General features: G+C 49.5%; 1 protein-coding gene across 3 annotated transcripts in view; it reads right to left on the minus strand.

The window, feature by feature from the left end:
- Positions 1-3,657: 3,657 nt before the first annotated feature.
- GNB1 (G protein subunit beta 1) overlaps positions 3,658-13,723 on the minus strand; it is a 77,388-nt gene continuing 67,322 nt past the window's right edge. For 2 of the 3 annotated variants that reach the window (XM_063105072.1, XM_063105073.1), the window contains 5 exons: positions 10,810-10,876; positions 8,008-8,209; positions 6,952-7,168; positions 5,695-5,810; positions 3,658-5,431 (listed from right to left, as the gene is read on the minus strand). In XM_063105072.1, the coding sequence (XP_062961142.1) occupies positions 5,704-5,810; positions 6,952-7,168; positions 8,008-8,209; positions 10,810-10,876 (593 nt within the window). In that variant the 3' untranslated portion in view covers positions 3,658-5,431; positions 5,695-5,703. The remainder of the gene's footprint in view (positions 5,432-5,694; positions 5,811-6,951; positions 7,169-8,007; positions 8,210-10,809; positions 10,877-13,723) is intronic. The other variant, XM_063105074.1, reaches the window with a different exon arrangement.

The raw sequence follows: 13,723 nt of genomic DNA on the forward strand, positions 1-13,723 counted from the left end.
GTGACCGGAAAGTGGGGCAAGGATGGCAGGAACTGGGGGGATTTCTTAAACTCTGTAACTTCCCCATGGGTAATTTTGAAAACCCAAATGCTTCCCCAAAGCAATCAACAGCCACATCCACAGGAGGAGAAGCCTTGAGCTGTGTTTTTGGATGTGATCATTAGCATACTACTACTAATGCCTAGTTGAGGTTGAGCACACCCTATGTGCCAGGCAATGTGCCAGGCCTCTGGAGAACCTTCTGGAGTGGGTGCAGTCATCTGCTCCTCAGAGATGCTGAGCACCGTGTCATCAGCACAAGGTTACTCAGCAAGCGCCATTCCTGTGCGCCCCCTCTAAAGGGCACTCTGGCAGGTGCCCATGTCTGTGACCAGGGAGGCCTTTGTCTACTCAGGACTTTGGGATTGCTGGCAGTAGCGCTTCCCCGTTTCAGAGACCAGAAAACAAGGCCAGTGGCTGCCTCAGCCGACCCTGATTGTGCAACTTCTCAGAGCAAGCCCAGGGGCGGGACCTGGGGATTCAGCAGCCTAGAGCTGGCCCCCAGCCCCACCCCAGGACTGACTGGCAATAACTAAGGCCAGAAGTGGGAGGGGCACCCAGAAGGAAGTTGCAGCAGGGGGAGCAGCAGGGTCAAAGGCATGCATGGGGCTGGTGGAGGGCGGGTAGGGGCATGCCAGATTACGCAAATGAGGGAGGTTCTGCCTCAGAGGGGCTGGGGAGTCAGGAAAGGCTCCCTCCCAGGCTGGAACAGGGGGGTGGGGGGAGTGGTGGGTGACACGACCCTGCCCTGATGTTTCCCAGCCCAGAGCTGCCACACAGCTGCTCAAGGCAGTTGCAGACTTTGTTAATGTTAATATGGTATTTCTTTTTTGTATTCTTAAGGATGGCCTCCCAAATTGCTTACACTTCAGATGACCCCATAACCTGGACCTGCCCTATTCTGAAAGCTGAATGATGGGGGCCAGCAGGAAAGGGGAGGAGCAGGATGGGTTGTTGCCCAGAGCTGGCTCATTTTATTTGGGCAGGGGGGTGAGGATGACGCTCGGGTGTAGGTTGCACCTCTTTGGGGTCCTGCTCCCAGCTCTGTGGGGGCTGGGAATTTGGCTTCAGCTGACCGGGCTGGGGTGAACAGAGGCTGCCTAGCACCTGAAAGGGGAAGTGGCCAGGAGGAACTGAGGGCCCCTGTGGAGGCCAGTGTCACAGGCTACACCAAGGTCACTTAGTCCATCCCCCAGTCCCTGGCTCCCACCTAGTGCACCCAGCTCAGGTTTCCAGGCCTGAGAGCCAGGACTGGGGCCATCCTGCCTGGCCTTCCCTATGCCCTCCCCAGGGGCCAGTGTTTGGAACTGCCCACTTGACAATCTCCTGTTTGGGCTGATTTGAGGCAAAGTGGGGCAGCAGCAGCAGCCCCCCTTCCTGAACACCAGCCACATGCCAAGCACACTGAGGAATCAGCAGAGAAAGAAACTGAGGCCGGTTGGGTGGGGCAGGGGAACGGCCTTGGGGTGCTCAGGACTACTAGCATCCCACCAGCAGAGGGAATAGCAGGCTGGGGCCCTGAGGCAGGGAGCCTGGGGTGGGCAGGGGTCACTGATAGTAATCTGTGGGCTGCTCCAACACCTAGCCCGTGGGGGCTCCGCATCCTCGCAAGATCCCTGCTGACCACATTTTCTACACGGGGAACTGGAGGCACAGAGAGGTCAAATAACACACCCATGATCTCCCAGTGAGGAAGAGAAGGGGCAGAGTTTGCCAGGGGGCCATCTGGCGAGTAGGTGGAGGTGGTGAGGGGTTGGAGGGTTGGCTGGAGGTGGGGTGCGGGTGGGACCCCTGGGCGTGGTGGCAGCAGTGCCAGGCTGCAGGGAAGCCCCTGCTGTGGGCCAGGTTCCTCTGAGTGCGGGGACGGCAGGGGACACATGGAATACTTGCCCTGCCCCAGTGGATGTGCAGGCCATGTCCAGGTACTGCGGCAAACATGGGGTGGAAAGGAGGGACAACATAGACAGGAGTGGCTGTGAGCCCCTTAGTCAAAGGAGGGCTGAGGAAGCCATGTACGGAGCTGGGCAGGTAGCCACAGGTGGGCAGAGCTGCGGAGGTCACCCCATTGCCTGTATGCACCTGGGACAGGTGGGCTGCAGGACAAGCTGGAGGAAGGTACGTGGGAGGGAGGGTGGGCTGCTCAGAGCATGTGGTAACAGGCGCTGCTCCTGCCAACAGGGCTGAGAGCAGTCTGTGCAGACTTCAGTTTTGTGCCTGCAGCCTGAACACTCACACTCAGCCGCTACAGACTCATCCACTGCTTTCCACCCTGCCCTGGCCGGTGCCACTGTCCAGATGCCCGCATGGGGCACCTATTATCGGTGATGGCTCTGCTAAGAAGGTGAACAGTGGAGGGGTGGGCTGCCAGGGAGGGGCGTGTCACTTCTAGCTCTTCTGGGCCAAGGCTAAAGGGAAGGAAGGGGTGAGGGGACAGGTCCCACATGTCAGCTCTGTTGGCCTGCTGGGTGCCAGACTGGGACACAAAAGGAAACAGGAATTCCCACACGGAGGAAGTGGAGTCAGCGGTATAGCCAGCCCTTGCTGAGATTCACTGTTATTTTACCCCGTGCTCCTTTGAGGGCAGGCCACAGTGGGCATCTCTTGTCTGTGGGCGCCCCTCCCTCCCAAGGACTCCAGGCCACCAGGAAGGGCCTCAGATGCTCTCCAGCATTTTATACGGGGCTTTTGTAAGACACCAGACAGGGATAAAGTTTGCAAAGAATTTGTTGTCTATGAAGGGCAGATTTATTTCAGGGAGAAGTCGGGGAGCAGGACAAAGCCAGGCAAGCCCACCCTGTGCAGCCTGCCAAGCACGCTCATCTCGGCAGTCCAAACAGCTTCAGGTTGCCCCACCCAGAGACAGTGCTGCACTGTCACTTGTCAAAATAGCTGTGGCAGCTTGGGGGGCTCCCCAACACCGCACCTGGACTGGCAAAGGCAACCAGGACCTGCTAACGTTACAATCCCAAGTGCCACCGCTCCTGCTGCTGGATCTCTGCTGGTAACTAGAAAAGGGAGCCTCAGGCTGGAACACTGCCACTGAGAGTGTTCTTCACTTATTTATGAAAAAGTACCAGCGCTGGAGCCGTGAAAGTCACAAAGCTACCTTTTATAATCCTACATACTATTTAAGATGAAAAAAAAATTGTGTCACACAGCCTAGAAAAGCAGGGGCGTGGACAGGATCCTGAGGGCTGGGTGTGGGCTTTTTTAGGAATACCTAGTCGAAGGGTTTTTTTTGCACGTTTGTGGCAGATGGTCAAAACACAGTTCTTTCATTCAGACTGAGATGAAAACCCTGTTCAGTCAAACAGAAGGCATGTCTCTGGAGTGACACTGTCCCCAGATTATTTTAGGGGAGGGAAACAGGAAGAGGCAGTCAGGGCAGACACCCCAGGCACAGGATGCAGCCGGCCTGGTGGGTCTGGGGGGTGGCAGGTGGCCCTCGCCTTCCGCAGGCCTGTGACCTGGAGCTTCCCAGGAGCCTCTCTGAGGAGCCTAGCTCCATTCGTGTAGACTCTGTGATGTGGCAGATGTGTCAGACCCCAGAGCAGTAGGGGAAGGCACAACCCGCCTCCCAAACTGAAATGGCCCCGCAAATAATCACCACCAAGTCCCTCATGTCAAACTGCTTTATTACATCTTAAATAACAGTACAGTTTAATATAGTATCTATCTTGCATCCAGCTTCCTTGCAGTACACTGACTTTAAAATTAAATACAAAAGGTGAGAAGGGTAAAGGGTGGAGAGCTCTACAGAGCTGTTTGATGGACAGAGAAAGAAGGGGTTTCATTTTTATTCTCTTTGCCAGATCCAGGCCTACGCACGGTCACAGCACAGTTTTGTATAGGATGTTGCTGAAAACAGGATGGAGAAGCCACTACTGCTGCTATGAAGGAGCGCTGGGCTGGGGGGCTGGGGGCACAGAACCCTGCTGTCCAAATGCTGCAGCTAGCTGAACACTGGACTTGACATGAAAACCAGGGAAATCTGCACATTATAAAAATTATCTGCCTCAGATGCAAAAGGCTTGTTCTGTGGGACAGACAGGCCACAAGGAACTGATGAAGAGGAAGGGAGGTCTCCACCCTCTGCCCTCCCCCTCCCCACCCCCCACTGAATCCAACAGCAATCGTCTGCAACAGGACTGTTTTTTAAGAAATAAAACGGTGCCTTATTCCACTACTCAAGCGTGTAGAGCTGCTTACTGTACTGCTTCCGATATGTGTGCACAGAGTAGCAACGATAAGTGGACAGAGCCGCGATGGTTACTTTAAGAGGTTATTTCTTAAAAGAAAAAGAACATCTAAGGACTGAGTCCTATATGCACTTTTGAGCATTTCTACAGCATGCGATTCTAAGAGTAAACCCACCCAATATGGCAAACAATCAAATTTTTTAAAATTTAACTTAGAAAGTCTGAGATCATTATTTTCAAAACATTGATTTGTACATTGTTTCATACACAAATAATCAACTGACTATCCAAGCACAGGACAGGCATCTCTCTTGAAAACAGAGGTTCCTGATAGTTGGGGGTGGGGGTGGGGTAGTGTTAGGCTGTCACATAAACTTCCCTCCAACTTCACAAGGAAACCCAAGGGGAGATTAAAAACTGAACTGAGAAGGCAGAGAGCTGGGTCAGGAGGAAGATGGGTGCTGGATCTGAGTGTACTATCCAGAAAAGGTGAAGGACTCTCTGATCACGCACTCATGACCATCAACAGCGTGTGCTTGGTTACTCTACTTCTCAATGTCATTCTTTGCTATGCCGTGTTTGTGTGCAACAATTACCTGTGACACCAGACAAAAAAAACCCAGGGACTAAATTTACATCATTGACAATGTAAAAGACGCTGCCCTAGACTCTCTGGTTCTATTTAACTATTGAACATAAAGGAATACATTTTTAAAAGGAAATACGAATGCTTCCAAAATCCTGCTACGAACACAACTTGAAATTCAGAAACAGTTACAAGATAAAGTCCTCATCTTGTTTTGCATGAACATCACAAAACAGGATCACTGGTCTAAAATTCAAATAAACTAGTGAAAAGGTGTGCCTGTCTCACAATTACACTCAAGTTTACCTTCTGGTTAACATTTTTATTACAGTATTTCCTTTTAAAATTCATTGAAGACAAAAAAGAAAACAAAGACGATGGCCCCGGAAGGAATGCACAATTTGTTTTAGTTTACAGCACAGAGATCCTTCTCTTAATGGGAATTGTGCTCTTGGTTTCAGCAATAAGTGAAGGAAAAAAGATCTTGCCCTTTTGAAGTTCTGAGGGGAGGTGTAGGGTGTCCACGTTAGTATGGTTGGATAGGATATGCTATCACTGTAACGCTTCAAGGTTGGAATGGTCTTCCAGTCACCGTGGCATCCACAGGCTGTTTCAAACAGAGTTTAGATAAAGTAAAAAGAGACAGAAAATCTAAATTCAGATGAACAATCAGCTGTTACTGCTCTTTCCCTTGCTGCATTGAGTCTGCAGCTGAGGGTGTACTACTTCAGATCTATACAAGTGTTTGCCTCACCACAATTCCAAATCGACGCTACATCAGAATTAACCTAGAAATTATGAACCACAACTCCAGGTTTTATGAGAGACACACAGCTCCATTCAGGGAAGGACATTGGGCTGCTCCATTACCTACTGGCGTTAGTTCCAGATCTTGAGGAAGCTGTCCCAGGACCCCGTCGCCACAGCCATGCCATCGTCGGTCACCCCCAGGCAGCTGACGCGGTTGTCATGCCCAGCCAAGACACCTGCGAGCAAACAGCAGCACAGTCACTCCAAAGCCTACCTGTGACACCGTGACAAGGGCTGAACAGCTTGTCTCTGATGGTACAAGACCCAGAACCCCCACGGTCAGGTCCCTGCAATGCCGTGGGTAGCAAGGGAAGGACACTAGGAAGGAAAAGCAAGTTCTGTCCACACGGAAATTAAAGGGAAGCCTATGGCCAGCCTTTTTAAAGCACAGTGAAGATTGATGTGCTCTTTCTCTAAAAACTACCGCCACTGGGAAGTGTTCACAGAGAGCACAGGATACTGGGATGACAAGGACAACACACACTTAGAAGGCACGCCCCACCCTGTAAACAAGCCTGTGCACCGACTTCTCAGCAACCACTTCAGAAACTTAAGTAAAAAGTGGAGCAACAATATGAAAACATAAAGAACAACAACAAAAAAGCAAAAACCACAATAAAAAAATCAAACTAACCCCTATCTACAACACAAGAGTATATGGACGTGGGCTGTTTTTCATGCGTCTGTGATCGCTAGAGACTAGCGTAAGACACAGAACGCAGAGGGCTGGGACGGCCGCTGAGAGACCACTGGGGCCGGCACACATTGTCAATGCTCCTAGCAGTCTTGGCTTGATAATTGCTGGCTGGAATAATTCACTTCCTCTCAGAGGGACCTGAAGGTTCTTTAAGAAACCCTCCTATACCTCCTGCAGCTGCTGGTGTAAGAGCTGAGGGGCCAGAGTGTTCTCTCCCTCGGCCTGTGCTGGCTGCCTTGGCCCTCAGCGGCACTAGAGGGCTCAAAAGACCCAGAGTCATACTCCCTTCTTCCATCCTCCCAGGCACTGAGATGAATGGAACCGGAAGATTCTAAAAGTGTCAACATCTTCAAAATTCAAAGGCCTAAATGTCCATTTTTAATAAGGAAGTTCTCTTCTTTTGTACAAACTGTGTTTTAATACACTTGACAGTAACACACCTACCTGTGAAATGCAAAACCTATACTTTATACTGAGCAGTCACCAGGCTGCAGCTTGTCACCATCACCTTTGCTGTGCCACAGCCCAACTAGTTCAAACCCAAATATTTCAGCTGAAGTGTATCCTGTCCACCCTGCAGATACACCTGAGCATCCCGGAGACAGGGAAAGGCCACCTACCAGCCCTGTCGGCTTTGAGTGCGTCCCAGACATTGCAGTTGAAGTCGTCGTACCCAGCGAGGAGGAGGCGCCCGCTCTTGGAGAAGGAGACAGAGGTGATCCCACATATGATGTTGTCATGCGAGTAAGTCATGAGCTCCTGGTCTGCACGAAGGTCAAACAGCCTGCAGGTGGCGTCATCTGAGCCGGTGGCAAACGCATTGCCATTTGGAAAGAACTTGAAAGACAAAGCAAATCAAGGTTTGTAAATGCTCAAAAGGAAATATTGGAAATACGACTGCTCAATGGTAGGGCTGCTGCTGATATAGTAGGAAAAGATTAGCAAGATCAGGCTCTGGCAAGAACAGGGTGATGGTAATGTTGGGATCCCAGGGAGCTACTCGGGGACTGGGATGGGAGTGGGTTTGTACTAGGGAAGCACCAGACACCGTGTTCTCAGACACTGTGGTTGTCATCCCCAAAGAGTAGATTTTATTCCAGTGGAAGAGTGAGAATGTGGTCATCGCTGATGGGCTTGCGATTCTCTACAGCTGCCAGCCACCAGGACTAACCTCAGGGAGGAAGGAAGGACTGACTAGGGCAGTGCTCAGCAGTGCAGCAAAGTCCTGCCCCAACCAACCAGACATGTCCCTCCACACCTCCTCGGGAGGCCAGAGGCTGAAAACACTGCCAAGCAGTTAGGGCAGGAGGGCAGGCTCCTTGGCTCAGCCATGCCCCTGACTGGCACAGGGCTCACTGATGGCCTGAGTTATTTTACTGTCTGTCTCCCTCAACTAGAGGAAAGCTCCATGATCCTAACCACTGGTCACCCCTAGGGTAAAAAAAGGGCCTGTCACACTGTGAAGTCAATAGTCAACACAGAGCCAGCCAGCCTCCAAAGGTCAGATCAGATCCTAGCCAAGTTTTCCACAGGGAGTTTTTTGTATATGTACCTGTAAATCAGGTTGTATTTGCATGGAAAAGAGAGTTCTTACATCTAATCCAGAAAGCTTAAAATTTAGCAATCTAAACCACTAGCTAGTGGAGGCCCCATCCCCACACCTTCACCCAACTCACACAGATGGCATTAATGTCCGACTCATGGCCAGTGAAAGTTTGCCGGCACATCCCTTCTCGCACATCCCAGAGTTTGGCTGAAGCATCACAAGCACCAGAGACAAACAGTCTGGTGTCAGGAGCAAGAGAAAGGCTCATGACATCTCCAGTGTGTCCAGTAAACGTGGTTGTCTGCTGGCCAGTCTCGATGTCCCACAGGGCACTGGAGCAGGAGCAAACGACAAGCGATGTCAACCTTGCTTCCTCATGTGACTAGTCACGTGACAAGCTGTCTTCCAACCACCCAGGACTGCAGCAAACCACTGCACTTTTACTTAAGACAAATTTAAAGTTTGTAATACAACTCTTGTTTGGAAGGGAATCACAGCAAAGCAAACCAACAGAATATGTAAATGAGTACATGGCCACAGACGTCAGAGTAGCTGTGATTGCTACCCCAACTCACACACCAGCATATAAGGAGTTGGTGTTGCTCTTAAGGCGGAACACTTAGAGGTCACACCACACACTTCAGCTCACGGCTGGGTTTGTAGAGGGCCGGCAGGAGGCTACTGGCTAAGGCCCTAGGTGGAGGAGAAGACCCTACTCTACCTGTGCTGCTCCCTCCACACCACGGGGCCTCGCAGTGCTAGTCGCCATCCCCCACCCTCCAGTAGTCCTATAAAAGGCAGGCATAAGATAACGTCAGACAAACAAAAGCAATTCTGAGGTCAACTGCCTTCTCTTGGAGTCACAAACAGGACAGCAGATCAGTTCCTAATGGCTGCACACGGTATTCCATTATGCTTCTGCCTAATGGGATGTCAAAAGATGAGATCCTGACAGCATGTGCACAGCAGGAACAGGCTGTGTGGTGATGGCTCTGAAGGCTACAGGCTCACAAAAAGCAGCACCACTGAAAACCATCTGTTCGTTTTAGCCAAACAGGAAAACCCACTTGGCCTGGCAATGCAGACCCAGTTAGATGATTTGGGAGTTTCTGCTCTAGGGCCAGAGGAATTGCAGAAAGGAGGCAAGACATGTACAGGAATCTGAAACTAATGATCCATAAATGAAAACCCTTTAAAAATGTCTTCTAATAAATAAGGTCTTCCCAAGATTCACATTCTACATAATAATTCTTTTGTGAATCTATGAAATTTACACAACCAGGACAACTTTTCATACTATTAGTCCCCTGCTGACAAGCTGGGCAAGGGCCCGTATCTCAGTGAATCCCTCACACCCTCATCAGATAAGAAAACCCCTGCTGACCATAGGACTGGGCATCTGGGCCATAGGCCAGCTGGCCCTGCCAGCTCCTGGCCACCAAGTCATGCCTCAGAAGACCAGAAAAACCCACCAGGACAGTTTAAGTTTGAAAAGACTCTCATAAAATAATTATCTGGTGACTTAATTTATGTGCTTTGATGCCACAAATGAAAAAATTCTTGAGTTTATTTAATTGACCTTCCATCTACCAGTAAGGCGAAAACTCCAAAAACTGAGCAGTCTGTGCTCTAACCAACTGAGCTAACTGGCAGCCTAAAGGTTTCTTAATAACCTTGGTGTCATTAACCACTGCATCCCCTTCCAGAATTACTGCGTGATGCCCACAGGGTGCAGACCACCTGGGGCTGGTGTACCCATACATCTATGTTCCCCCTAGGTGAGGTAAATGCCTGTCAAGAGTTACATTAAGGGCCGATCCCGTAGCGCACTTGGTAGAGTGCTGCGCTGGGAGCGCAGCAACGCTCCCGCCGCGGGTTCGGATCCTATATAGGAATGGCCAGTGCGCTCACTGGCTGAGTGCTGGTCACGAAAAAGACAAAAAAAAAAAAAAAAAAAAAGAGTTACATTAAAAAAAACTTTTAAGGCACATACATAAAAAGTTATGTCTGTCCCACACTGTACGTGTGACATCACATGTAATCCAGTGAAATACTGTCAACCAGTGAAATAAGGACGAAAAAGTGACAGCCATCTAGAAAGCCAAACTGAATGAAAAGAGGTGAGTGATTTAACATGTAACTATTCAATCAGGTGTGGGGGAGACAACCATAGGCTGGGGCAAATATAAAAATCTACAAGGATTTTGCGTACAGACGCCTTTCCCAGGGCCTGTAAGTTTTTGCTGAGCTTTAAAAAGAAAACTAGAAATTGTGGGTAATGCACTATGAGTGAAGTTTATGAAAAAAAGGTGCGATCTGGAAGAAAAAAAGAAGTCTGACATAATCTGCTTGGATTGTGATGCCTGGTATCACTTTTTTTTTTTTAAAGATGACAGGTAAGGGGATCTTAATGCTTGACTTGTGGTGTTGTCAGCACCACGCTCTCCCAAGTGAGCTAACCAGCCATCCCTACATAGGGATCCAAATCCTTGGCCTTGGTGTCATCAGCACCACACTCTCCTGTCAGCCACGGGCCGGCCCTACATCTGGTATCTTTAAGCTGTGCTCCCCCATTAACAATGCGATGGAGCTGTCAGAAGAGAGCAAGCAAAGCCCACCCCACGCCCACAAAAGGCTGCAAAACATCACTTGAGCAGGTGGACACACATGGGGGAAAAAAACGAACAGCAGGTACTTCAGGCACAATTGTAGTTTAAATACCTGTATTTCAGTTCTTAGCTGTTCAAAACTAAACTTTGTAATCTACAAAGAATATAATGAGTTCACTCATTGCTACTTTGTATTTTAAATTTTAAAGCCATTTTAAATTATACATGGCCCAATTAATGGCCACAAACTGATTTCCTACATATTTAGACTCGCCAGTGTGGACAGCAGCATGTGTACTGCCTGCCCTGGCTCAGGTACTTACCATGTGGTGTCTCCAGAGCTGGTGACGATCTGATTGTCATCCAGGAATCGGCAGCAGGACAAGTAACCTGGCAAAGAGTGGACCCAAATGATGACCCAAATCTAGCAAGCCCTGGGTCTACAGTCTCATAAATATAAAAAATATGCTGGCAGAATGAATATACCTGTAAGTTCTCTAAGTCAAAGACCTTCTTAGCTACCTCCTGTCCGGTTTTGTGCAGAGAATAAACAATGCAGTGAAGTCAGCGTGCAGCACAGCGACAGCTGAAGCCACATCAGCAAGAGTGACACTTTGACAGCATGAGGCAGGTCAGGACAGCTCATCCACAGGGACAGGACAGCGGACCACACCCACAAGCACATGCCTCTTTCATCTGCTTTGCTGCTCAATAAATCCGAGGCTGGGGTTCCCCTCCCTCTCGTTCTCATTTGTTCATTCACTCACTCGTTCTGCAAGGACTGATCCCCATGCCTGGGAGACACAGTACTCTGGACACCTGGAACGTATCCTTGAACAAAAGGGATGCTTCTTGCTTCCTGGAGCTTACACTCCAATGGAGAGAGAGAATGAAAATACCTTAAAGAGCACGCCAGAAAGTAAGTGCTGGGGAAGGAAAAGGGATGACAGAGTGAGGGGTCTTGTGCAATGACTGGAGCTAGCAAAGCCCTCTGGGGGCAAGGGAGGACACAAGTGGTCCTGGAGAAGGATGCTTCAAGCAGATGGCCCAACCAGAGGCAGGAGAGAGTGGGGCCAGAGAAGTCACAGGGTCAGGGCGGCAAGGGTCCACAGGCTGTGGAGGGACTAGAAGGGTAACTGGAAGAGAGGACAAGAGCAGCTGCGGAGTAGTGACACTGGAGATGTCCAGTGGGGTGGCTCTGTGAACTCTCATGAGGGGTCTGTTTTCTCAGGGACAGCAGCTACAATGCACAAGTCAGTGCAGGAATAGCTCTAAGTCCTGCTTACTCCCACCCGCTACTACTGGGAAGGACGCAGTGCAAGTGAGACGGGAGCTGGACTCTAAGGCTGTGGACATGGTAGGACTCACCGAGATGCCCATCCTAAACAGCTTTTGGAATGAGGAAAGGCAAAAACAAAAGATCAGTTCTGCAGTATCCATGCGCTATGATTTCCCCCAAATTACCTCTTTTTACTGGTATTTTGCGCCTTTGTTCTAGTTTAAGTGACTGTGGGATCAATGCACTTACCATAGCACTGGAATTTATGTTAAGAACTAAAAGTGCAGGGTCAACAAACCTATCTCCGCCCAAGGCTGGTAACAGACTGGCCCTAATCTGACCACTCTGATGGGTCACAGCACCACTGGCGATTCTCAAGGAGATCCCTTTTTAGAACTGGGGGTTTAAAGAAATGCTTTCCTTCCAAGTCCACCCCAGGGAGTTGTGCGGGACTCTACATGAAACAGTAAAACAGATTAACGAAATACAGAGAAGAAACCCACTAAGGGTTCTGATGTGAAAAGTATAAGAATACAGGGAAAACAGTATTTACTTAAAAAATACTATTAAACTGGCTCCCACAAAAAAAAATATGTAGAGATAACAAATTTCAAAAGATCAACTGTTTGCCTAGGAAAGGACACGTGGTCAAATGCTTCCTGGAGGTCACATCCACAGGGATGGCAGGGACCACAGAGGTGAACCAGAGGTGGGGCCTGTGCAACCCAGCACCCCACATGGTCTCTGAGGCCCGCCTGAGTCCTGCTCCTCCCGCTGGCTCCCTGGCACACTCTCACCCTCGTTTCATGTTGGCTTAATCATCACATCCTCCTGGAAACCACGTGTGGGCATGAAGCTGACCTTGTGAGGTGCCATCCAGCCAACTGCACTGAGCCTGACCAGTGAGCTCACAAGGGCAGGAAAGAGGAGTCGTGGCAACCCCAGCCCAGCCGACACCTCACACAGGAAAGAACTGTGTCCTCAAAGACGTCCTCCGTCCTGCCTTATACAGGCCATAATAGGGCCAGAGAACCCATATGCTTCTTACCCCAAGACATGCAGACTGGCGACTAAAAATCAGCTCTTGAGCACTAATCAAACGATCTGGACAAGCAACAACTGACTTACATTAGGAGCTACAAAGGGCGGGGGAATAACCAAATCTGGAAAACTATGAAGTGGTCCCTGGAAATCCTGAAGGCTGTCAGGACTCCAAGACACATTTGAGTGAGAACAGGGCGGGCACGTGCACTTCCTACCACAGAGCCAGCTGACAGGCACATCCCTGCAGGTGTGAGGACGAGCAAGCTTCAGGGAAGGCTACCCTGAGTGTCCATTTTGTAACTTTTTGTAGCTTGAGCTTTCAAAATATTCGAGGGAACTTCAGAAAGTTTGTGAAAAAAAGGAATTAAAAGATAATGTGAGTGCTGGCTGGTTAGCTCACATGGGAGAGCGTGGTGCTGACACCACCAAGGTCAAGGGTTCAGATCCCTGCACTGGCCAGCAGCTGAAAACATGATGTGAGTCTTTCCAGGAACTTTCTGAAGATCCCTCATATAATACAAATATTACTTTCAATTAAAGTCAGGACTGACAGCTCATATTCTTATGACTCAGTTTTTGGTACTTTCTGTGTTTCAATATATTGAGGGGGGAAAAAAACAATAATCATGCAGATATTTAAATTTAAAAAAAAAAAATTTTTTTCTCCAAGGAGAAAAGGTGGCAATAAGCTGTTTAATTTGGTTAGCAAATATGTGCTGCCCCGTGACAGGAGCCTGAGCAAGCACAAACAAAGGCTGTGCAACTGGTGGGCAGGACGGCATGCCTAGTGTGCCAAGTGGGCACCATGAGGCCACTTGCTGTGCAGACCAGATGCACCCCTCTTCCAGGAAAGCCTCATGGGGGCCTTGTGGCTGGGGGGCAGTAAGCAGGAAGACCACAGACTCTGAAGTCAG

This window comes from Cynocephalus volans, chromosome 8, assembly GCF_027409185.1.
Source record: "Cynocephalus volans isolate mCynVol1 chromosome 8, mCynVol1.pri, whole genome shotgun sequence".
In the NCBI taxonomy this organism is placed as follows: Eukaryota; Metazoa; Chordata; class Mammalia; order Dermoptera; family Cynocephalidae; genus Cynocephalus; species Cynocephalus volans.